The sequence below is a fragment of the Aythya marila genome (genome assembly GCF_965140915.1).
Source record: "Aythya marila genome assembly, chromosome: 1".
NCBI classification, from domain to species: domain Eukaryota; kingdom Metazoa; phylum Chordata; class Aves; order Anseriformes; family Anatidae; genus Aythya; species Aythya marila.
In genome coordinates this window covers 169,203,871-169,230,093 of record NC_139042.1, presented here as the reverse complement: position 1 = coordinate 169,230,093, position 26,223 = coordinate 169,203,871, and the positions used below count along the sequence as shown (strand labels likewise).

The 26,223-nt window shown below is 42.6% G+C and overlaps 1 protein-coding gene across 1 annotated transcript in view; it reads right to left on the bottom strand.

The window, feature by feature from the left end:
• The window catches only part of PTPRR (protein tyrosine phosphatase receptor type R), a gene marked incomplete at its 5' end in the record, with an annotated part of 142,061 nt that overhangs the window by 39,355 nt on the left and 76,483 nt on the right, over nucleotides 1–26,223 (bottom strand). The window contains 2 exon segments of the mRNA XM_082775897.1: nucleotides 15,484–15,746; nucleotides 22,070–22,180. Coding sequence (XP_082632023.1) covers nucleotides 15,484–15,746; nucleotides 22,070–22,180 — 374 coding nt within the window.

The following is a 26,223-nucleotide window of genomic DNA, read 5'->3' as shown; positions in this document are numbered from 1 at the left end:
TATATTATTTCAAGCAAGGCTTCTAAGCATGCAGTAAAACTCCATTATTAACAACCCAAAGCGGAAAAGAGAATATTTTTTCCTAGGTCTCTATTTTTTTTCTTGTAAATGCAGAGCTTGTGGGTTTCAGTTTTCTGTTATGCTGCAACACACATTAAAGAATATTCTGACAGAAAAACAAAAAAAAAAGAAAAGAAAAAGAAACCCACAAGTTATGATAATATACAAAGCACATAAATGTAGTATCCTCTTATTTACTCCTACTTTCACCAAAGGTCAATCAATAACATCAGCATAAGTTTGAGAAAATAGTGAATAAAAGATACAACTATGTGAATGTCATCCCAATAAATAAATACTGCACAAAGTATTTAGTGCATACAATGCACTTTTTAAACTCCTAGGTGCTTTATGAGGCATTGCTACACATATTCTACACTTGGCAAGGCTATGATGAGAACTCAATTTCCCAAATGATCTCAGATTTGCCGGCTGACATTTTGGGGTTCCACTTGGTTTTTGCTTGAACAACCATTGCAGCTTTTAAGTACCAACTCAGACCTGAGGTTCTCAATGCTTTTAAACAAATCAAGCTCATGTAACACAAAAACTGAAGTGTTCAAGACTTAGAAGTTGCAATCAAGGAGCTAACTAACAAGATGGAAGAAGAATTAGCATTAGAAGCAAAACTAAAACCCAAGGTTCCCTAAATTTCTCAAATTACTTTAAATCATTTTGAAGTCATTTGTCACAAACATTCTTACCTAAAGGAAATTGCTCTTCAACTGACTTTAAGATTCAGTATCATTTATGTCAATCATTTGCTTAAAAAACAACAACAGCACAGGAATACAAACTGAGTTTGATAGAAAACCTATAACTATGAATATAAAATGACAGAATAATGTTGCATTAAAGGATAACATGCATCACAACGAATTGATACAGCCTGACACCTGGACATTTAAGCTCAGGACTAGAAGGGAGGCAATTGATCAAGGTACACTGATCCTAGCTATCTTCCAGAAAGAAGATGTGCTACTTCTGCTCATGTTTGCTCTCCCACACTGCTCTCATAGTATTCTAGTGTTACATTATTATTTTTTCCTATTTATTTAACACTTGAACAACTGATGCTTTCTACCTCTCATTCTGGGGAAGAGGTCCAGAGGTAACTAGAGCAGGCTGTGTGCCTACTGAAAAGGAGAAGAAGGGATATACAGCTACTGGGAGACAAGACTTCCACACCCCTGCAGCCTCCTAGCCGCAAGAAACCTTCTGTCAGCATCCTCCAGCCCTCTCTGAGTCCACAGACACTGATCAGGAGCCTCAGCTATAATGTTTAAACAGTTCTTCTGGAAAGCGAAGGCACTTGATGTTCTCTCCAGAGGGTCTGATCTTGTTCCCACAGCCATGAGCGAGAGCAGGCCAATACTTCTAGCACTAAATTGCAAACAATTCTCAGGATCTACTCAAAGCTCAGCATGTCAAAATGAACTAAGGAAACGGTTTTGACAAGTACTTCTGGACTAAGTTTTAAGCAATCAGTATCTGGTTAGGACAGGAATGGCTCAATATCCTGTAGAGGAAAACAGCTGACATGAGAGTAGTTTCAACTTTCCCTCTTTTAATCATGCTTTCTAATGTACTGCCAATTCACTCCTGTTCTGCCCTCGATAAGGCTATGCTGCTCTGCTACGGGAACTGACTGTTCAAAAATGCAAAGCTTATACAACCTCCCATCTTTTCCTGTAGATTATTTCTACATTAAAATTGCATTTTGTCACGCAAGCTCCTCTCTCCAATAAAATTTGAAGGGTAACATAAAGCTCTGCTTCTGACTCATTCTCACATATATGTGTTTTTAGCACAGATAAAAACTGAGTTAAGTGTTCAGAAATAAAAATAAATGAAGATGCTAATTTGTTGTGCTCATTTGAGCTGTTTTTTCCAAGTGCTGAATAAATGTTTACTAATTTATGGTTAATTTGCTTTCGATGGTAGAGCTTTAATTGAATGCAGTCATGTTTATTGCTACTATTACTTGCTCGCATTGCAGCATTGCTCTATTTCATACTGGAGGCCTCATTGCACAAGCATACAGGATGACCTGTTCTCTCTCCGATTAAAGCACACGCTAATTTAAACCAAGCTATAATGAATATGAACAAAAGGGATTAAAAGAATAGGGGAAGGAAAAAGAGGATGGGGAGGAATAGCAATTAGCTGTTAAGGCTGCACAGATTAAACAAAGGCACAGGTTATTGAGTTCACAGAATGCATTTACTAAAGGTAAACCAATAAGAACCATTAAATATATATATATATATAATGTCTGCTGCATTTTTTGTTTGAAAATTGAAAAAAAAAATCAAAACATTTTCTGTCCACCTTGTATGAATTGCCCCTCTACTGTTTCAGTCCATGAGTGCCTCCACGATGCCTTAGAGGAGCAGTAGCCAGGCACTGTCATTTCCCATCTAGATATCTTGGCTAGGTGCACAGTCTGATTGCATTTCTCAGCACATGCCCAGCTCAGTTCTTTGCTGAGCACTATAGCGTGCCCAGAGGGTGCTTCCTGCAGTATTAGAGAACCGTCACCTATCTAAGAGAAGTGACCTAATAAATGGGAACAGAGAGATGCAACACTACAGAAGCAACTTCTAGGAAATACTTTAACAACTGCTTAACTGAGATGTTTTGCTATTTAGTTGGTCAGATCTACAGAAAAAAAAAAAAGTTTTTTCAACTTTAGATAAAAAAAACTTATTTTTCTTCATAGCAGAAGTAATCTCAGTAAGTCTCTTTAGCATAATGTGTTTGTTCCATACTAATTAACCTCTTAAGCACAATCTCTACCTCCAGCCTGCACCTGCTGCTCATTTAAAGAACAAATATACAGCCGTTAAATCCAAACAAGCAGGTATATAATCCATTAACAAATTGATGTACTTCAGTACTTTCTTGAGAAAATCAGTCAATCTGGAAAAAGGCATGGCTAGAAATATGCTTCATGTAAATGAGCAGAGAGTGTTCTTACAGTATCAGCAAGAAAAAAAAATATTTTTTATTGTTACTTGAAGACTAATCAGTACAATGAGTTCTTTCCTGGTGCATTTGCCATTTGGGAAAGACAGGAAGGAACATCTGGGAAAAGAGGCGTTTACTACACCCTGTCAACCTTAAGATAATATAAAAGCACATTCCTTGTTTATTTGACTTGGTCTTCATTATCTTTAAACTACTTCAAGTGTCACAGAGAAGATTTCTAAGCAGACAAATGAATTGTTAGTGTACTTTGAAGAAATTACTGAAAAACAGCAGTTCCTGGAGCATGTAAAACCTCCAGACCCACACCATTGTTCAACAAAGCTGCGCCCTCTATGGACAGTGCCCTTCGTTTCTGAAGGTTGTAGCTGATGAAATTGCACCATTCAGTGACACAGTGGACAAAGGCTGGCTGTACGGAGCAAAAATCTTTCTAGCTCAGACACTTTGGAAGGCGCAATCCCATTTCCAGAGTGACTTACATGCTTGAGTTATACTGTGAGCTGATGGGATTCAGGCTGTCAGAGCCAGGAGCCAGGAATGTACGCTCAGGTCTGCCACTGAGCTGGCAGAAGTTTTCTGAAATTTTCAGAGCTCACACCTAAGCTAGGTATGCAAACCTTTCTCTCTTCCCAGCATTTCTTCTTGATTCAGTTCTATTTTCTTCAGTAGTTTCCAGCCATGCTTTCTATGGGCAGGCTTGCTCAAACAGTCTATTAATGTACAAAGTGCCTGGATTCCCTTTGAAAAGGAGGTTTAGGATATCCACTTGGGCTTGCAATTTGAAATGGAGCAATGCTTGAATGCTTTTAAAAGACAGCTGTAAGTGTCCACATACCAGAGTTTACTTCACCTCGCATCCCAGAGATTAGGTAGGGCTTTAGAAGTGGTATTGCCAAGCTGTGCAGTCCCATTTCAGGCTGAGCAGCTGATGAACAACATCCAGGTAAGTGGTCTGGAGCTCTTTTCTACAGAGCTCAGCAGGTCCCATGGCTTCTGTATGGAGGCCGTGGCCATGGTCACTGCCCTCATTCATCAGAGATGTTCCTACAGGGGAGTGCACAGCCTGGGCTCTAGAGAAGGGAAATGCAGCTGAGCCTGTGCCCAGAGATGAAGGCATGGGCCTGAGAAAAGGCTTCCTGCATCTGCTCTTCCAACATGCACTCTGCCAATGTATCAGTACGGACTGGAAATCTCAGAGTGAAATAATTAAAAACGCTTCAGATTCATAGCTCTTTGTTAGCAAAGGATTTGTGACCTTAAAAACCTCATATCACTTGATATAAATTCACTTCTGTGAATTTGAATAGAGAAGGGAAATGTGAGGAGTCTGATAAAAGCAGGGTTACTCTAAATACACATTGTATAATGAAATAAAGAGAAAGGAGAAGTCATATCTGAAAGATGACCGGACTGCTCTCTTTGCCCCAGCCTGCCCTGTGTTTATCTCACCCCAAACCCTCTCAACACGTACAGCTCCCTCTAGCTAACGATGTGACGTGGGGCACATTAACGTTCGCTGACGGAGTGATGTAGCCATACAGTGTGCTACCTAAGACCACAGGTTGACTGGTATCCTGTTTTCAACTCTGGCCACCAAGAGGAAGTTTGGGGAAAGAACACAAGAGCAAAGTCAGCAGGAATTACCAATTACTTAATAAACAGAGGTGCTCCCTGTCAGTATGCCCCCCAGCTTCTGGCGGTCTGTAGCTTTGGAACATCCTGAGCCAAAGGCTGATCGCACATCTTTGTTTCTGGTGCCTTCTCTTCCATGATTTTTTCCTTCAGACAGCTCTTTGCTTACTCTATGACCTCTGCAGCACCCCAGGACAACGAGCTCCGTAGCTTGGAGGCTTTGAGCTGGGCGATAGCCAACCCTGGACACGAGGACTGGAGCAGAATTTAGACCATCTACATTAGGGAAAATCCTTGTGATAAAGCAGAAAACATTTATTTCATTCTAATCTTATCAGCAAATTGCAAATGCATTCTCTGTAGCTGGAGGATTACCCTTGGGATTAATTACAATACCAGCTTTCTGCTTTCCACAATGCCTTCTTCTTTTACAAACCTATTTAGCACGGTACTCTGAGGGCCGAATTCTCTTTGCAGATACCCCTACAAATCCACTGAGGCAAAACAAGTTAAATGGAGTCTAAAGTGAAACAAGACCATGCAAATTGGATTTATTAGCTATTGTGTACTTCGCTGCAGCCCTGATTGTTTTCCTTTATTTGTTGTAAGGCTACTCTGTTATGTCCACCATCAAATCCAGGGAAAGGAACCAAAAGCCTCTGGACTATGTGAACATCCCCCGGGGGAATTTACGACGACTCAGGATGGATTTGAGACAGCTCAGGGAGGGGAGAAGCAGCTTCCAGGGGACAGCAGGAAGTGGAAGCACCAGCCCTGACGGAGGGGCAGGCTCTGCCACCTCCTGCCCAGCGCTGGCTCCATCTCTCAGCGGCAGCAGCTGTTGGCCATCCCGAAGCATCGGGACGGAGTTCCCTAGAGAAACATTGTGCATAACGACATTTTTCTGTGTGGGAATTATATACAGTACTTCCCCTCCTGATGCCTATCACATATTTCAGCAGTCATTTGAAGTTGCTGTGCTCTGTTTTGCTCCTGTTATCAAATCGCAGTATTAACATAACAGGGATAATTATAGCTACCATAAATTAATAACAACAATGTGCGCTGTTTGTTAAGCATCAAAAGCATTTCTTTCACAGGCCACAGAGGGGAAGTCCCTGTCCCCAGAAAGAAATATCACTGCTGGAGCTTCTTACAGATTCCACCGGCCAGAGGATGGAATGAAGAGTTCAAGAGTCCCGGTATTTTATGAAGATAGGGCACTAAATTGCAATATCACCTGGGTTTGGTTACTTAACCAATTATGTCACACTTGCCTTCATATGAAAATAATAAAATGAGCTCCTGAAACACACTTATGGCCACACTTAGCTAAGGTTCAAAGTCAAACCATACTGATGCAGCAGCTTGGACGTGATGGTACCAAAGGAGACAAACAGCTCTAGCAAGTACAGGACTGAAATGTCAGTGTCGTATGGGATGAGCTGCTTACTACCTACAGGCAATGTTTCTTGGGCTGAGCCACTCGCACAGCATATTTTGGGCATCCTCATGCCTGCCGTGGTGATATTGCTTCTCCACTTCCTGAGGCTTGCCTGGTTGTCTGTACACATTTACTACCTTGTCTTATGTTTAGATTGTAAGCTTTTTGGATAGGGGATCTTTCCTTCTTTGTGTGTATACAGAACCTTGCACAGAGGGATCCTGATCTGCGACTGAGGCACCCAGGTACTATATTAATATAAATGCCAAAGAGATTTTCCCACAAGAGCCAAGAAATAGAAATAGCCTGACCCACAGATTTACAGGCAGTGTTCTTTGAGGAAAGGTGTGTTTGCAAACAGGTGACATTTCTGCCAGCAAGTGATGTTAAGCTTTCTGTACATATTGGCTCTGACTGTGTAAAAGACCTCTGCTGAATTTCTATGACTGTTTTTTTTCTTTTTTCTCCCTAAAAGAAGCTGTGTGATTCAACAGTCATCATTTGCAAGTGTTCTTCTGACTAGGCACAGAAATAAAATGAATTATGATTGCAGTCAAAGAAGAGATTCATGGCCTGGCATATTAACTGATGGCTACAATACAAGCGGGATGCTCAGAAAGCATTGTCCAGTATGTGGCTTCCTGCAATTCAGAGACAGACTTACACATTTTATACTGCAGTTTTGGAGGGACTTTGATGTTTTGCTTTTCTTTCTTTAACTGCTGTGTCTGTGTCTGTTCCTAACGTTTTAAATTAAGGGAAATTGAGCTCAAGTCAGCTTTAGGCAGTCCTGCAGAACAGCTGGGCAAAAGGAATGGCATGATCAATGAGAAGTCCAGTTCAAAATAAAAGGTGAATAATTCTGTCTTAATTTGAAGCATGATCATTTTTTAGACATTGAAGGAGACTCTTCTATAAAGCTCACAAAACTGAACAACCAACATTACTCGTAAATATCAAAACCCTATATATCTGGTATGGATGCTCTCTTCTATATGGGTTGTTCCTGAAACCAGCACCTGTGGGCTCTAGTCAAGGGCTCACGAGATGTAGTGGAGCTCACCCTGCCCAAAGGGGCAGCCCAACCCTCACAACGAAAAAAAGCAGAGCCCAAGAAGAACTGAAGTCTGTCACTGGAAAGCTGCAGCCTTTGGTTTAACAGTGCTTAAAACACCAAACCCGCTGCTGGACAAGACAAGAAGATTACTCGCACATCTCCAACTAGTCATGAGCCCCGGGCTACAATGGCCTGTGTGATCCTAAGCCTCCAGAAGCATTTAAATATTCACATTAATATTTCCCCTCGGTTTCTTGAGCCGTGTGTTACTTTTCAAAAGATCAGCTGGACGAATCACTGCAAAGCCACCAAAACTGTCTACCAGATGGCGGCCACTGATTAATTTGTCTTAACTTAAGCCAAAAAGGAAGAAAATGTGATGGGTGGAGCAGTAAAGACAAGCACAATCAACATCCGACCAAAGAGGGTTTCCTGTCACCTTGGGAACAACACTGATTGGCACTGCGGTTTCCTGTGTACAAGCTAAAACCAGTAGCAACTAGAGTAACAAGAATAAACGCAAGATAAGAGACCTGGGAATACAATAAAATTATTATAAAATTCCTGACTAAACCTCACAGGATGGAAAAGGCAAAATCAAGTGTAGGCAGGGGCTGCATGCTAAACTGAGCACTTCCCTGCGTCTGAGAGGACATGAAGCTGCACCAGAAGATTTCTTCTGAGCAAGGGTGGGCTAATTTGCCTGAATTATCCACTCCCAGAAATGAACGTCATGTGCTTTGAAGAGCTTTTAGCTCTTTGCAAGAGGAAAAAAAAAATAAAAGGGATGTGGGACAATTTAGATGTGACAAAACGGAGATGGAGCTAGGAGAAGCAACATAACATCTCCTCTACCCACGCTAATGTTAAGTAATTTGCAAGAGGTGCTAGAGACACAGGGAAATGGGCTGTGGATGTGTGTTTGGGCAACGGCACGTAGTTATGTGCATCTGTTTATTTAGATCATTAACTCCCCTTGAGTATTGCTACAAGGAGTCCTAACACCAACCAAAACACCTCCTAAAACAGTGAGTAGGCGAATAGTAAAAATATGGTATTTAAAGGGTCTTTGTTAGGCTGGTGCCTGAGTTCACTTCCCCTTCAGAGAAACAAGACAATTCACATTCCTGCCCTCTTCCTAAAGTGCAGATAAGCAAAGACGTCTGCAATGGACTGGGCTGAGCAGACATTTGTGCAATTCAGAGGTCTGGTGTTTGTAGAAAGTTTTCAGAGAGACTTTGCACTAAGAGAATTGTTAGACAAGCGCAAGCTGGAGGTAAAGCACAATTCTGTGCCTAGTTAGCACTGAGCAGGAGACCCTCCCAGCTGAACCCCATTTCATGTCCCCGTTACTCAGACCAGTTTCTCCCACCACCGTAGCACAGAGCCCTTGTCCTTCCCCTGTCACCCAACGTGCAGGTGCAGGCGGTCGTCCCGTGGCCTCTGTGGTGCCCGAGGAGGAGAGAAGCCACAGTGCTGGGCTGCGGGGACACCCCATGCTGAACGTGGGCTACCAGAGGACATGCTCAGGACTTCTCCCATCATGCGAGCTGCCACACCAGCTGTGCACTTCTCAGTGTGCAAGTCACATCTACAGAAGCAATGAGGCAGTGCCAGGAAACAATCTCAGGCACTGCCACTCGGTAATCAATATTGCTGAATTTCAAGCCGTGCCCTCGGCTTGTTTTTAGCCTCTGCCAACAGGAGCTCTCCAAAACAATTAATTCCCTGGCATAGTTTGGGAGCTAGCACATACACAAAGCATTTTCAGCGGGCAGTCAGCATCCAGCCCCTGCTCGTTTGGAGGTAGAGGGAGTTTGGCAGCATGGACACGGACTAATCTCTGCTGGTTGGCCTCGGTGCTAGCAAACACTTCTTGGTGCATTGAATTCATTACTGCATCTAACACACTTGGACACAACACAGTTGAGGGGTCTGCCAAATTAGAGAATGCATTTTTAGGTACTTCTGAGAGTTTCTTTCCACACGCCTCTTAATCCATGTGCGCAAATAGCAGCACGTAGTCCTTTTGCTGTACTTCAGGCTGAGGGTCTCATCTGGGCTGCATCTCTTCAGATGGGCATGCCAGCCCGACAGCCTCCATGCATTGGACAGAGGAGGTTTATGTGGCACGTCCAAAGTGCTCTAATGAGTCGGTGGCAGAGACAGGCTGGAGCACAAGAATTCCTTTCTCCCACCTCCAAACTCTTTACTGCTCCCTGGTGCTTTCCAAATTCCTTTTGATAGGATATCAGTGTAAAATTGTTCTCCAGCTATTGCTTGTGTGCTGGCACATAGCTGTGCTTTGAACAATTGCACTGACATTTTCCTGAAAACAATCCCTAGGATTTAAATTAAGAATGCAGAAAGCATATTCAGCTCCACACAATAGGGTAAATTTATCCTCCAAATCTATGCAAAGCTAGTATATTTTAGCCAGGAAATTCAAGGCCCCTTCCTGTAAATATATTAAGTTCCCATGCTTGTGTCATAAACTACAAAAACTGGCATGTTTACAGGCCTCCGACTGCAAGGTGCTACCCTCTGAGTAGTACTTGCAGTGGTCGCTCACAATAGCCGGTTTTGTATAAAGATAGTAGATCAGCAGCACCATAATTATATTTGCAGCACCAACAGGGCTGTGTGATTTAAAAATCAGAACAGAACCAGACAGAATTGTTGGAAATTTTTTCTCATCTCCTAGAGAGGAGATTTGGTTGAACAGCAGTAGCCTGAGATGCAGCTGCCATTATAGTAATGAAATGAAGAGTACATCAGGTTTTTTACCCTCTCTCCAACATTTCTTACTAAGCTGAACCGGGGTATTTATTTGGCACACAGTAGCATTAATATAGTAATTCATTTTAAAGGTACCTCTTCCAAACACCACCCCTGATTGGAACTTTACCTTTTGGTGTACTAGTCTCACAGACTAGTATGGGTTTCCAAACACTTTTTTTTTTTTTTTTTTTTAAATTTTGTTTAGGTTACTTAACTATGTACTGTTTTTCTTTTCCATCAGAATATTTCATTTTCTCATAATACAAGGAAGCAGACAGGTGCAAGCATTTATCAGTTTTGCAATACACATTATTTTAACTTTTTTTTTTTCTCATTATAGTTACGATTACCTATTCTCACTATATGTCCAGAGAACATTTGCTCAAACTGGAGAAGAACCATCAACTTTCAGGCTTCTTCAGGATGGTAATGGAGACCTCACTGTTTGCAATCTATTACCCGTGGCTTAGATTTTTATAGTACTGCTCTTCTTTGTGGGAAAAAGCAACATCACATGTGGTTCTCTCACAATCAGAGTTCAAGCCCCTGAGCTTTGCTCATGCTGGCTTTGCCTGCCTTCCCTTTCCCAGAGGCTCTTAAGTTCTTCTGTGTCCCAGAAGTGGTCCCACATAGCTACAGAATTCTTTTATTTCACATTTTAAAAATATGTTAGTATTTCACGCACCTGCCAGGGTTTTGTTCTAATTGGCAAACTTCTTTCTTCTGTTACCTCCTCAACTCTCTTGTATTTATTTGCACAGAAAAAAAACCACACACCACCACCAAAACCCAACAACAAAAAACCCAAACCCCAAACTAAACCCAAAGAACTGAGTATAAAGCATTACATGGTCTGAATGAGAGTCTTGCATGCCCCTAGCATCCTGATACATGAGCATGAGGAGCTCTCCCTTTTAGACAGAATCATTATCTAATAAGTGTGTAACAGACCAAGAAAACAGTGCTGTGATTTTTCCCATTGATTATTTAGATTTAATAGACACGGTTTTAGGTCCTTGTGGCTAGGATAGAATACCAATGCTGGAGAAGACTTTCCAAAACACAGTTTGTTTGTTTTTGTTTTTGTTTTTTTTTTTTTTTTAATATACACAACAGAGCACCTATTTCCCACATTTTCTTTTATTTCCTTCCATATATTTTTGCATGCTACACAGTAACTAAATTATCTGAACAAAATAGAATGTTGTACACCAGTTGTCTGAAATACATTTGTCCTAGTCGCAAATAATACCGTAACTAAAACCCAGCAGCACTGTCTGGGGAAAACGTAAATCTATTTGTAAAACAAGTGAACACTATGCTGTTGTGATAACTTATTTATATCCCCACCGTGCTTGTGTTTTAACAACTCACTGCTTGTACTATGAACTTTTAATGCCTGACATGTCAGAATGAAATTTTAAATATCACATCCCACTTCACCAGACTCTAATTTTGGCTGGAACCATTCACATCAAGATAAATTTTGGGCCAACCAGCAGAATGAAATGAAGGCTTATTCTACTGGAAAAACAATATATATATATATATATATATGCATATATATATAAAATTAATATAAACATGTGAAAGGCTAAGAAGAAAAAAGTGCTGATGCAGTATTCATGGTTATGCTCATGGAAGAGAAAAGGATCATTTACAACCTAAATTCAGGCATCAGCACTAAGATATATGACAGTTTGTCACAGATGACACCCACAGGAGAAAAACATTAGCTCTCCTTCTCCTTTGGTAAGGAACAACATCGTGGGGGTTGCCAATGGAAAAGGTTTTTGCTGCAAAGGAGCAGCAATTGTGAAAACACTAGAAGAGAGCAACTTTTAAGCATTCTGTACCACAATTCAGGGGATGCAACGAGACTTGGAAGAAAGCCTTTTGCCCGTTTGGCCTATGTCTCTAAGTGATAGAAAGGGAATCAGTGCTTCTTTGCACTAACAAGCCTCTCAATTCTCCCTGATCATCCGCTTTTGGCCACCACTGCTTCATCAATTCCCTGACTGCATGCCGAGCACGGGCCAGCATCCTTGAGCAGTGCTCAGGACAGCAATTCATCTGCTGATGCCACAGGCCCAGTTGTGGTCCTGACTATGCAGCCACATTCTCAGCCAATGCTGAACTAAAAAATGCTGGCCAATTTGCCATCAGGTCTTCAGAGTTTACTGAAGTTTACCCAGGTTGGGCACCTGGGAAGGGGCAGCCCTGACTTTATGTACAGACTGGAGGGGGAGTGAGAGGCTGCAGGGCAGCCCCACAGAAATGGATCTGGGGGTTCTGGTTGGCAGCAAGCTGAAGACGAGCCAGCAGCGTGCCCTGGCAGCCAGGAGGCCAACCGCACCCTGGGGTGCATCAGGCCCAGCACTGCCAGCCGGGCGAGGGAAGGGATTGTCCCGCTCTGCTCTGCGCTGGGCGGCCTCACCTCCAGCACCGCGTAGGGTTTGGGTGCCACACATGAGAAGAACATAAAGCTATTAGAGGGTGTCCAAAGGAGGGCTGCAAAGATGCAGAAGGGTCTAGAGGACAAAATGTGTGAGAAGCAGCTGAGGTCCCCTGGTTTGCTCAGCCCCGAGCAGAGCATGCTGAGGGGAGGCCTCATGGCGGCCTGCAGCTCCCTCACGAGGGGAACAGGAGTGGAGGGGCAGGCGCTGAGCTCTGCTCTCTGGGGACATCGACAGGACCCGAGGGGACGGCATGGAGCTGGGACAGGGGAGGGTCAGGCTGGGGGTTAGGGAAAGGGTCTGCACCCAGAGGGTGCTCGGGCACTGGGAAAAGCTCCCCAGGGCAGTGGTCACAGCCTGAGGGAGTCCAAGCATCATTTGTACAAGGCTCTCAGACACCGGCTCTGATGTTTGGGTGCTGCTGTGTGGGGCCAGGAGCTGGACTCAGCGACCCGCGTGGGTCCTCCCCCAGCCGGGGGCTGCCCGAGAGGCCCCACAGCCTCCCACAGCGGGGCAGCCGAGCGCTGTCCCGCCGGCATCGCCATGCCCTTGCCGTGCCGCCCGCCCGCTGTAGGTGTCGCTGTTCCCCCGGCCAAGGGCAGCGCCGCTCCGCAGCCACCCCCGGCCGGGACCGGCCCCGGGGCTCCGGGCTCGCCCCGGCCCGGGCAGCAGCGGGGAGCCAGCCTGCTGCACAGCGGCATTAACCCGCGTGTGGCATAAAAATCCCGCGTGGCACCTCGTGCATTCGATAATGCAAATGTTGCATAACCTGCCGGGGAAACCGCGTCTTACATAAACAGCTGAGTGAGAGCCCCTTCAAAGAGATACGCGGCGAAAAAATGTACGTGGACTTGGCTCGAGTGGTCAGGAGCAAAATGCATTTTGAGAAGCTGGACACGCTCCCAGAACTGCCTGTGGACAGCTCTCAATTAACAATTTGCCTGCCTCTGTACCAGGCAATGCAATTCTTATTAAAAACTGAAAGGTTCAGGTGTGCTCTGTGAGTACCCAGATCCACCACAGGTTTGCATTTAGTTGTGCCCTCTGAAGCAGAACCTCGTGTGCAGGGCAGGGAGATGAGCCAGATAATACTTGTCTCATAAGTATCATCTGGCTTGCCTGCCCCAGCAGAGACAGAAACTTCCCATCTCAAAGGCTGGGCACAGCAGCTGGCTCACGCCCTGGTTTGGCCGACGGTCTGTTGATTTCTCTTTGAAGAAAGACAGCTTGCCCAGCCTGGACCATAAAAGGCATTTTATAACCACGGGTCACGCTCGAGAAATCAAAAGAGGCAGTTCAAATAGTTAAAAACTACTGCTCAGGAGCCTCTGTGCAGTCAACTGGCCAAAGGAGTCTCAGTGCTGACTTTGTCAACGAATCCCTGTACCCATAGAAGCCCATCAAGAGCTTCTTCCCCTGGCAGAAAACAAAACCAGGGTAGGAAACACTACTGAATGAGGTCCCTCAAGCTATGGCTGTGATCGGGAAGGGACTTTCAGGCTTGACCCCACTTTACCGATAAGAAAAGGGCTGTGAGCAGAGCATTTTGCACAGCGTGCTTTTTGCAGGACACAGACCACTGCCAGGTGCAATGACGATGGCCCAAGGCTACTTAAAGCAAGGTTGTTGGTGTGCAGGAAGGTGGAAAGGGATTTAAAATTGTCCTCATACCTGGTTGTCAGATGATGTCTGATGAAAAATGTATTGCTGCATTATTATATTTTGTCTCCAATGCTCCTGTGTTTCACAAGGTGTGTAAATTTGTTCACAGTACAGCATACAGTAAGTATAGAAGAAATATATATGATAATAGATGCTTTTTCAGAGGAAGAGAAGACAATCTATCCCCTGTAGTTTTCTCTCACATATCCCGTAGTGCCTGCTTTATTTCTAGGATCTTGTGGAATGAAAGCAACTACCAAAAAATTTTTACTCGCTTCCCCCATTCCTCATTTTGTGATACGACTACATATTTTATGACAGATCTGCCTTTCAGCATCTTTTACTTATGGAAGCCTCAATCCCCCTCCCGTAGCAGTGTCCGTAGTTCATAAACCCATTGATAAAATCTGTCACCAAAATCCCATTGTTCCAGCTGAATCAGAGCTACATCTCAGCTCTGAGAGTCCTCAGAGAGATCTCTCTCTTTGGTCTCCTTTTCCGTTCTGCTTTCCCTGTCACATTTGCATGGTGTCTGTTCTTTCATTTATCTTCTGTGCCGGGGCAGAAGAGTTCAGTTGCACAGCTGCATGCTATGTTAGTTACTCAGAGCACTGATGCTTTATGAAAGCGGCCTGCAGCCATCAGGCAAGGAATTATATAGGTTTCTAACAGAGGAGAGACAGATGTCAGTGTGCATTCTCCTGTGAGATGAAGAACTGGTTTTATAAAAAGAACTCCGGCCCAGTTTTTTAAAGGTGAAATGAGTTTTTGCACAATGTCTGGTGCACAAGTATTTCTAAGGAGCTGACCACGAGGGTTGCGTTCATTAGTAATCACTTATTTTTCTTTTTTGTAAAGTCTGTAGACCTTGGGCTGTATCCCTACCATCATGGAAAGCTGTATTTAAGAAGAAATGATCTAAGGGTGATAATGGAATCACTGCATGAGACTGGTGCATTTATTTGATATAATTATTTCTCCTTTCTAAGTTTCCCAAGTGTTAGTGATTCCCTGACACCACCAATGTCCTTTGCTGACAAAATGTAAGCAGCCACTGTGCCCTCTGCCAGGATTTCCAGGATCAGAACACGCAAAAATCATGGGAAAATGACAAAAAAAAATATATTTGTGGTAATTGTTGGAAAGGGGAAGAAGCAAATTCACAAAGAGAATTCTGGTACTGCAGTTATCTCAGCTCAAACTTCTCTCTCATTGTTCATATGAAAAGGAAAGGAAAGGAGGAAATATTCATGAGATAAGACATTAACAACACTAAAATCCCACTTCTAAGATGTTGTAAAGTGACCTCTCCAGTCAATTGACAGAAGTGCCATATGAAATCAAGTGACATGAATATAACAAAGCAGAATAAATTCTGAATGTGCTGGGCACCATCCTACCTTTCCTGGAGCCCCACAGGTTTCATTCTGAAAGGAGACGGACTGGCACACGGGGGAGGTTTGAGCTCAGGAACACATTGGCCTTGAGGGTCCACTACCACATTGACAACCTTTGGAGCCTGTTCAGGCTGGACCATGCTGTTGGTGGTCTTATACTCGGACTGAGATGTCTGCAGGGGAAGCGGTGCGAGGTGGATCTCCTGCTTCTTTTCCTTCTCTTGTCTCAGTGACAACTGGATCTTCTCCTTTAGTCTGTACAGAACCTATTGGAACAGAGCAGAAAGTCTGGTCTTAATTCCCTGGTAAACAAGGTAAGAAAGAAACCACAAATACAGTAAGATCGTTAAATGTGGCTTTCATTCCTAGAAGTTAAGCCACAAGTTGTGTTGCATGGCATTTCTCACAGCAGGATAAATATTTCCATTACATAAATCACCGTGAGTACACGTGGGCGGTAGGGTTTTTAACAGTTCTTGTTGTGAGCCAGTAATTATTTGTAATACCAGTGGTTGTATTATTAAAGGGACAAAGAACACAGAATGGAAAGTAGTCACAAAAGTCACTGTGAATGAGGAAACACTGATAAATAAAGTGGTTGTAGAACATTTTATAAGGTTTCTAACACAAGAGTGACAATGGCACAAAATAAAATAAATACTTATGATATATCCAGATCTAACTACAGCAACTTCAGTTTAAGAGCAGATGATCTTAAAAGCTTTTACTCATTTTGTATGGAACTGATAGTTGCACAGGGTAATTTTACCAGGCCACTTTTGTAATGGTTGCTACCACCCTGAAATACTCCTCAGGAACCCAAGGATGTTCCTCAATATCCTCAAATAAACATAACCCCTTCTGCAATAAAGCCGAACCAACACGTGGTCTGTGAAGCTATTTAGGGATCTGTGTCAGTTCAGAAAAGTGTGTTTTACAATTAGTGAGACACTGATAGCTGAACACACTAAATGTGTAGCAAAAGCTTTTCAGAAAGTTGTACTGATCCCCTTCCCCTGAGCTCCACAAGGTTGTTCTCATGCGGTGGCTTGGCAAGGTCTGGCAAGTACATTGTGCTCAGTCCTGTTACTCCAAAGGAGCCTGTGTTACACTTGTGTAACATACCACATCGCTCTTGAGGGGGAACATAAAAATAATTTCCAAGCTGTAGTTGAGCAACCTGAAAAATGTGCCTAAAAACCATGAAACTTAAGAGAATTTCCATCGTGTCTTCTGTGACAGTCGTACTACTGTAAGTATTGTGTGTGGAGGTGGGTGAAAGGCACTTACACAGCTCTTTGATGGTGCCTGCTTATACCCATAGACTTTCTACTCTGCTTTATCTGTTGCTATAAAGCACTCTAATTGAATCCTGCTTTGCAAAGCCATAGAAACAGAGCCTAGACCAAAGCATTATTTTCTGCTGCATTTTTTGACAGCTGTTTCCCTGCTAGCACTGCATGGAGATCTACCACTCCAGAGCTTTCCAGTGAAGATTGGATATATCTGATGGGTTTGTTTTTTCAAGGATTAGCATTAGAGGTTTATCTGGGAACTGACCTAATGTCATTAGCAATACACCCATTAAACAAGACTTAGCTACATAAACCATCTGTTCATTCAGAAGAGTTTAGAATTAAATTGCACGGATAAGATAAGCTGCTCTTTGCCACTATTTTGCAGAAAAACAGCCCTGCTGTGAAGCAAGGACACAGGTATCAATAAAGATAAAAAGAGGATTTGAAATATTTTAACCCTCTTTTGCCCCAGTGATCACTTCGGTGTCATCTCTCAGATATATAGCTGAGACATTCACAGTCATGACAATATTAACCATACCTTCTTGTCACTGATGTATTTTGACTTAGTTTTTTTTTTTTTCTTCTTTTTTTTTCTTTTTATTTCCCCTGGAGACCCAGGAAATTACAGGGATGGGCTCTGAAACTCTGGACTGCTATTATTTGCTATGCATTTTGATACTCTATTACTAGCACCTAGAAAAAAGACAGCCTCCCACTGGCAGAAGTTGAAAAAAAAAGGTGAAGAACCACATTTGATCCTTAGAAAGTGTGGTCTAGGCCTGTTGTTTTTTTTTGTAACGAATTCCAGGTAAAAGTCACAAAAACAAATGGACAAAAAGACAGTGGTCAATCCAGTTGCCAAGCTCTGAAAAGTGCACTTAGTTGGGCTCATATTTCAAGTCACATTAAACATGTCTGTCAGTACAGGTGAAAACAGATGCGAAGCCCCTGAACTAAAAGAAATGATTTACTGATACCTCAGAAGATTAAGTATGCAAATTATCAAGAAGCATGGAGCAACTGAGCAACATTAAGTGCTGTTTTCCAGGACATACAAGGTGGGTCATCTCTTCATTTTTCATGCATTAGACTTGGGGTTTGAAACCTCAGTTCTTACAAAAATGACTCCTTTTTCTCTGTCCTCTTTGACTCGGATTGCATGGAAGAATGACAGCGTACTGACAGCATGATACGCACTCTCCATTTCTACTCAGTGGTCTGCAAGAGAAAGCTGACATGCTAGCATTGCCAGAACCTCCTGGCTACCCACTCAAACTACCAGTGGATACTCCTTTTACTCCTCTTCAGAGAGGAATGAGCAATCCCAAAGAGAGAATTAGGTCTCTGGGATAAAGATCTTGGCAACCGTTACGCGGAGAAGCGATAGGAAAACTCATCTGCCTACAGATACTTAGGGCACCCAGGGCTGCATAGCGAAATCTTGCCGAAACCAAGGAAATTAAGGTGGTTCACTCCAATTAAAAGTGTTTTCTCTAATGAGTGCTTATCAACAAGTGTATGCGGCTGTGTGCATACCTCTGCCTGAGCTGGGCTGCTCTGTGTGTGCGTACACATGAGACGAAAACCAACTAGCAAAATTTCCCCGAAACCCTGGGGAGGGTATGAAAGAGCAACGTGCTAGTCACGTTGTTTAATGAACTATTAGTGGGAGGCACTTGGATACCTTGATTTCAGTGCACTATAAAAGGCTTTATGGAAGGAGAATAAAAGAATTCAGACAATCCGGGACTAGTTTATACACAAAAATGTTAATTTCAAGACTGTTTAAACACTATTGCAGTATGATTAAACTGTGTACCTTTAATTTTGCTTTAAATCTTTAAACTGGTAAAAAAAGAGCTGAAGTTGGTGGGTTGATATTAGTTAGCTGCAGAAAGCCTATAATCAAATTGCTCTCAGAAGCCCTGCACCATTTTATGAATCCTGAAACTTGTAAATTTAGAAACAAGTGATAGGCCATGTGAAAAATCGGATATTGAAATGTTGATATTTTGTTATTCAATATTATTCTTGTTATTTCCAAAATACATTCATGAAGCTGAAATATATTCCTAATTTAAGTAACTATCTCCCGAAAGCATTAAATAACTGTTCATAATTTATAAAGCACTGGAGCCAGTAATAAAACTTAGACTCTCACAATTTGTTGACAAGACAAAATCCATGCCTTTCATTATTTTAAATGAAAAAATATTCCTACTTTTTGATATTTTTTTTAAAAGTGGGAAAAAGAACAACATTTATAACCTCTTATCTCAACTAGCTACAAATATTTCATAATCTGAAAATGATACTTCCAGACCACTTGAGTTTTTTTATATATAGAGGTTATATTTTCAAAAAGAAAGAGAAAGGATATGAAAATATATTGATTTATCACAACAGGCAAAATTACAAAACTAGTATGAAATATTAATAGCAAATAATTTAATCCACTGTCATATATTGTGTTATTTATTACATTTAGAGATGGCTCTATTATTTCTCTACGTAAAGCAAAAAATAGAGCCCTATTTCACACATAGGAGCACTTAAAGGAGTTATCCCAACTTAGCCCTGTGCTTGGCATACTTTGTAAAAGACACACGATGTTCCCAGCCGAAGTGAGCCCCTGGTCTGTCCTGCTGCTGAGGGCAGCAGTGAGCTGTGCGTTGGCCTGCTGGTAGGATGAATCCCTCCTGGGATGCCCGAGGCTCATCCTGTGGCAGCGAGGACTGGCCAAGTAAATACCAGAGAGGTATAATCTGCAAGTCTGAGTTCAGCTTACGTGCTGCTGTATCTCATCCTCTAGCGGTACTCTGCACTGTAAATTTTTATGTAATAGAGGCCAGATATTTGTTAAATTCCAGCCAAGTATTAAGAAGCCTGAAGGCTGTTAATGCGCAGTGCTCTTGCAGTGCAGGGAAGTGTCGTGATTTGTACAACCTGGTTAAGAGACAAGGCTGCAGGTTTAATATTTCTGTAGTAATTTCATAAAACAAAGCATTGACACAGACAACTGAGCTGCCTTACACTAAGCACTGTTGATCATCCTCAATGATCATCTTGACCGTCATTTAATTCACTTCCTACTCCATGCTTTAAAGGACACTTCTAAGTCACCTGTAGACGTGGACTCAGCTTTCTGCTTTTGGACCCTTTAAACTATGAAGAACCACCTAAAAGTGATCCGGTGCCCACCCTGTAACTTTAAAAAGGAGGCCTCATTTGGGTGGTCTTATATGAGGACAACAGCCAGAGCCACACATAACCAGCTCCAACGCCTTACACTAGGGCTGAATGATTCAAGAGACTGCTTTTCACAAATACGTGAAGTGGGACGAAAAACAAAGTGCACTGTTTGTTAGCCTTATAGATCTCACATACTTCCTTTATCAGTGGGTCCCAGCAAAATTTGAGTCAGTGCCCATTTACATGGTCTGAAGAGTAGCACACATAAAGATGCACATTGGAGCCAGGAGGGGACAGAAAAGCGAATGCCTGCAGAAAGGACCACAGCATCACAGTAAACCCAGCTGGAAGGGAGCTCAAGGCATCTACTAGTCTTTCCCCGTGCCCTAACTCCAGATCAGCTATACTCAAAGTCATCCTGACAGATGTTTGCCTAAAACCTCAATTGATGAAAACTCCCAGGCTTCCCCAGGCAATGCGCTCCAGGGCTTAGTGACCCACACGATTACAAAGTTCTTTCTAATGATGCGACAGAGTGACTCTTTCAAAAATTTGCTTCTTGTCCTATACCTAGTGGACAGAGGAGTACCTTCTTCTTTACCACAGCCTTTGAAAACTCAACACATTCTCATATTGAGTTTTCTCAACACTATTCTCAAACATGAAGATCTTAGAGATTGTGACCTAATTTATACATGTACATCCCAGGGAAGGAACTGCAATTTTTGCAACAACATGATGTTACTTATTCCCTTCAGTATGGGCTCTGCTGTACTGCTGGAGCCCATCCTAAAAACTGTTGCTTCACCAGGCAGTTCCTACGTTGTATTTATGCACACAATGGGGTTCTTTTCCAACAGCATTTTTGCTACTTCACAACTTTTCCCCATTCTGCTAAGAATATTCTAAGTTCTGATAGCATCCTCCACAATGTTTACAGTTCCCAATATTATCTACATCTTCCAAATAATTAATGAAATGTTATGTAGTACCATGACCAGGACAGACACTATGCTCTACAGCCTTCCAGTTAAAGTCAGTAATGGACAAAATATCCTGTGTTCTTCTCTTTTGAGTAAAAATTTACTTTGCTATCTTTGAGGGAGATGGCAAGGAGAAATGAAAATGACTAGAAGGAAGTTACATAAAAGAACAATTTTTGTAAGAGCAAAAAAGTAATTTTCAAATATTTTGGAGAGTTCTTAAGCTTTAAAAAGGTTATATTATATATTTTATGCTCTTTTAGATTTTTAGTTTGAATATTTTTTCCATCTTAAGGTTGTAAGTGGGAAATCCATCTAGGTACAGAAAAATAAGTATGTTTGAAAGCAAAATAGCATAAAACACTCCAAGATGCTATGAATTCATAAATGCTGAGAACTGTCACAGAATTCAGTAAATCCATAGGTTTACGCACCACAGAAGATAAAAAAAAAAAAAAAGCGAAACAGCCTGTGAAGTCAGTGGTGCTGGAGCCTTGTTTGTGTTCTGTGTGACCATTGCACGTCGCACATTCAGCATATTGTAAGTACACCCAGTGCCCAGAAACGTGGCCACTGAACTCACACAGTGTGACTGTCAGAGCTGTTCAAAGACACGATCACTCCTTCGTGTACTCAGTAATCATTTCAGTTTAAAATTTGTATATTCAGTACCTGAACACAGACACGTGCTCTCTCTCTTTCTAACAAATGTACATTGCCAAGAGTGTATCAATGTGGTATTGTTTTATTATCCAACAGAACCGAAATGCAGTAGCCTAACATGACTTCAGGGATCCTGGGACCTAGTAAGAATGTTGAGAAGTCATCACTCACATCACTGTAGAGTTACTTTGCAGACTCAAGAGCCCACAGTTTATTTCTTCAGCTTTCTTCAAAGACATTCTTCAGTTGGACTCAGAATATCTCAAGAAACATTTTTCTTCAAACTTTGGCTTCAGCACGATGAGAGTGACCAATCATTCGTTACCTTCTAGCTGAGTTTTTAACAGCTTTGAGGAAACACCTCTCATGTAAAGAATGTTACTCTATCCTTCAAAACTGAGAAAAGCACAAAGTAAAGAACAGCAAAAAAAGGTAAAAAAGCAAACTTACCATTAAACAAGTTACTAGAATGACAAAGATGCTGAGAAATATGACAACTGCATAAAATCCTTCTTTGCTCCAGATTTTGTCTGCTTCCCGCTGGTCTTGCAAAACATTTTTCTTTTTTAAGCAGTAAAAAAGAAAGAGGAAGAGGAAAAAAAAAAGTTACACAGTAGCGCGTGCAGATTAAATAGCTCTCGTCAGGCATTAATCACCGTCCCCAGCAGGCAGGGCTCACATTCCCAAGTCGATGGCACTTACTCTGAGTACCTACCCTAGCTAAGTACCCTGCCCGTGTGCGACACGGGGGTCTGAGATCTTCCTTGTGACCGCTTTAAAGCTCTTCCCACGCAGCCAGTGCCCTGGTTTGCGGTTTAGGCAAACAGGGCTCGTGCTCCTTCTTGGAAACTACCTGGCTGATCAGGCAAAAGGGCAGCGCTCTGGCGTGGGCTGAGGAAACTGCTCACGCTGCCCATTTCTCCATGCTGCTTATCTCCTGCCCCACCACCCACACACCAGCCTCTGACCTGCTTGCACTTTACACAGAAGTGAGAACAGGTGACTCGCTGGCTCGCCTGCGCCAGCCAAGACACCCCGATGCTGCTACCTTTACAGTATCTACCCGCGTATATGTACATAAATAAAAAATACTCTGATTATGTTTCCTGTAATCTCGTTATCCATCTAGCTGTAATTCTGATTATGCTTCCAGTAATCTCGTTATCTTTGGGTTCCTGCTGATAGTGTGTTTCTGAAACAGCTGTGCACACTGAAATTTGCAGAACTCCTGGGGAACTCCTGCAGATTACAAAACAATAATAATTGTAAAAGCATTTATTCTTGGCCTTGTTGCAGTGCGGTGACCTGCTTAGGCTATTAGATTACCAAAATATCACTGTTTCCAAATACAAGTTTGGTAGCAGAAACAGGGCACATGCACCCTCAGCCTAACAGCAATGCGTTATTCACAATAAAATAGGGGTCCCTGCAAGAACAGAAACCTTCTGCTGTGCGGTTCCCCGACAGAAGTTCAGCAGACATTGCTCTCCCCGTCTCCATCTATTTGCCTTTCTTTATTTTCACTGTGTATTTTTGGTACAGTTCTCAGACTTGAGTTAAAAAACAGCATTTTAAAATCCTGGTTTCCATTCTCCATGTTCAAGGTCTAGGTGTTTCTCCTTCACCAAAGTTCCCTATGACAATTCCTATCCCTCAATTACAGTTCTCTTTTAACGAGTGAGTTACCTCCCCATTGCAAGGTGTCCTTCTTTCCTCTCAGGGGACAGACACTGTGCCCCCACAGAGGAAAGAGTTTGTGTAGAGATGAGTGGCTGCTCGTGGGACCTGTGCTGCTACAGCACTGGGACCAGAATGGAAACCCTTCACGCCCTTCTGCCAGAGTACAGACACAGGCTTGGAAAATTAATACGAGTATTTGTGTGTGTGTGTAATTACACAGTGTTTCATAGGCTGTGCCAGTAAGTAGTACAGGTATCATGGGCTAACAAGGGCTGTAAGCGTCAGGCTTCTGTTCAACACCTTAAGACACCGCAGCTTGCAAAGCTGAGCTGGAAATCGTGCCAAATCTTTATGCAAAAGCTGTTCCTAGACATCCATGCCACACAGCCGCTGTAGGGTGGTGCAGCAATGGGTGCGACCTGCTGCCTCGGCGCACAGAGGTTGCTCCCCTGTGCTCCCAGCGCCGCGGCTGCTCCCGGAGAGCTCCTCGGGGCAAAAACAGCAGCCACAGCACTGCCCCATGGGCTATAGCCCGGCTGCTTGGCCCTGGGTGTCTCACCTTGCTGGTGTTTCAGATCTATGAGGAGGAAATCTAGGAGAAAAGCAGGTGCTGGAGGAGATCGGGGTGTGCCGACCTTTTGTAAGTGAATGATTGTGGTGGTTTTTTTTTGTACTTCTTCACTGAAAGGGCAAATACACTGGAAAGTAAATGAAGAGCTAACAGGATTTTTTTGACACAATGGGTAAAAGAATTTAATTAACCAAAATTCATTAGTGTCACAAAACCTTTTAAATATTTTTATATTTGACAATATAAATAACTGAGCCTAAGCAAATTAATCTCTGTGATCTCTGTCTAATGGTGCATGTGCTCGGTATATGTTTTTTTCCAGATTCATCAAAAAATGAAGTTCAAAGAATATTAATGAACGCTGTAAAAAAGGTAAAAGGAAAAATATGCTATGCCTTTAACACATGCAATGCACTGTTTTAAAACACTGAAGCAGTACCTTCACCCAACAAAAAAAATCTCTCCCCTGGTCTACTTGGGCAGTATTGAGGAGAGCAGAATTCTTGCTTCAGCTGCTCCCTAATGACAGAAGAGGCTGTGACCTCCAGTAACTGAGTCATTTCGTTTCCCTGATAAGAAATTGCTTTCTGAAATGTTAGCGCTGCTAAGTCAGAACTTTGCTCCTGGATCTCAGAGAGAGCTGATAAGAGGGACAGCAATTGCCACGATCACTGCAAATTGCTAACACCCAGGAAACAAGCTCACAGGATGGCCAAACACAGAGGAAAAAGTAAAAAAAAAAGGGAGAGCAAGTGCTTCTGTCCATGGTGATGGGCCCAGAGCCTCCCACACAGCAATGTGCTCTGTCTCAGTTGACTGATGTTGCTCCACATTTCTCGCACTCAGCTTTTCCCTGCCTGCAAATCCACTACAGCTTGCAGCCGGTTTTTGAGGAGTGGGAGTATACAACAGTCATCAGAGGACAGGAAGATAAAGTCAGCGAAAAGGCACAGCTGGTAAAGGCAGGGGGAATACAGGAGCGGGTGGGCTGGCTGGGGAGTTTCAGTAGCTCAGGCCCTGCCAGGTCCCAAAGCAAGCCTGGCTACAGGGAGGATGGCCATCATCATGTCCATCATCCTTGGTGTCTGTCTCCATTCCCTAAGAAGTCCCCACAGTTTGGTGATTTAGGCAGAATTAGCCAGGTTCATTAAACAGTTTTAATTTGGCATCATTTAAGGTGGGAAAGAATCACATTGTATATTCTACACAATCCCTTGCTATTGCTAGCCGCATTAAAGAGTGCCTGCAGAAGGGTCTGCTTTGCTCTACGGTGGAACAAGTGTGTTTAGACAAATGACTTTTTATAGACTTAAAACCCCAGACATTATGAATCTACTTTTCATACTGGTTTTATGGAAACCTAGTGGATTATTTCTACAAACAATTAAAATGAGCAGCCAGCTCTTGATGATATCAAGAGAGACACCAACCTGAAGCAGTCTGGGACTGAAACACCCCACCAAGATTTCAGGAGCTGCTAGGAAAATTAAGTCTTCATGGGAAAAAAAGGGTGAATTCTTAAATTGCATCAGGTAATCCCACCTAGTTCCTTAGGCTGAAATGATCATGGAAGCAAGGCAAGCTGCAGTTCAGGGCTCAGAGGAAAGCTTCCAGGGAGCTAAGGATTGAACCTTAAAGATCAAGCAGGGTTCATCGAAGTTCATACTGGGTTGCTTTGCTTTTTTCAGCTATTTAACTAAGTTAGCTAAGGCAGGGCAGGAAGGTCTGATGAGAAATCACTTCCCCTTCAGTGAAAATATGCAGGAACGTCAGTGGTCTCCTCAAACACTAGATAACTGCCACTTAATATTCCCTATGACAAAGCCTCCTCAAAGATACTAACTATGCAACATTTTGCTTTTGCCAAGGTCACCTTTCAGTTTCATGACCATTCTCTCCACACCGGTATTCACTCCTTGCATGTGTGTGCGATGAAGTGATGTGATCTCATGGAAACGCTGACAGCCTGGAGGCTCCCCTTCATGCACCAGCCAGCTCACTGACTTATGGTTTCTGTATGGTTTAAGTGCATGACTGGTTCCTTTGATTTCTTCTCTAGCAGCAGTTAATATCACACACTTCAAAGGCAAACAATAGAAGCCTAATAGAGGCTGCTGTAATTGTACATTTTGGGATTGCATAATTTTGGAATATACTCTCCCATGCAGATTTCTCCTTAGTGCCACATCTTCCAGCTAGCAGTTAGTTTATCTCACAAAGCATGGTAAACCCTGCTTTACTTACTGTAATTTCAATTACTTCTTTATCCAAACCCACTTCAAAGTCCTTTTCTACTCTACTAAACTCTGAAACTGCATAGTATTTTCTTTTTTTCTTTTTTCCTCAACACCAT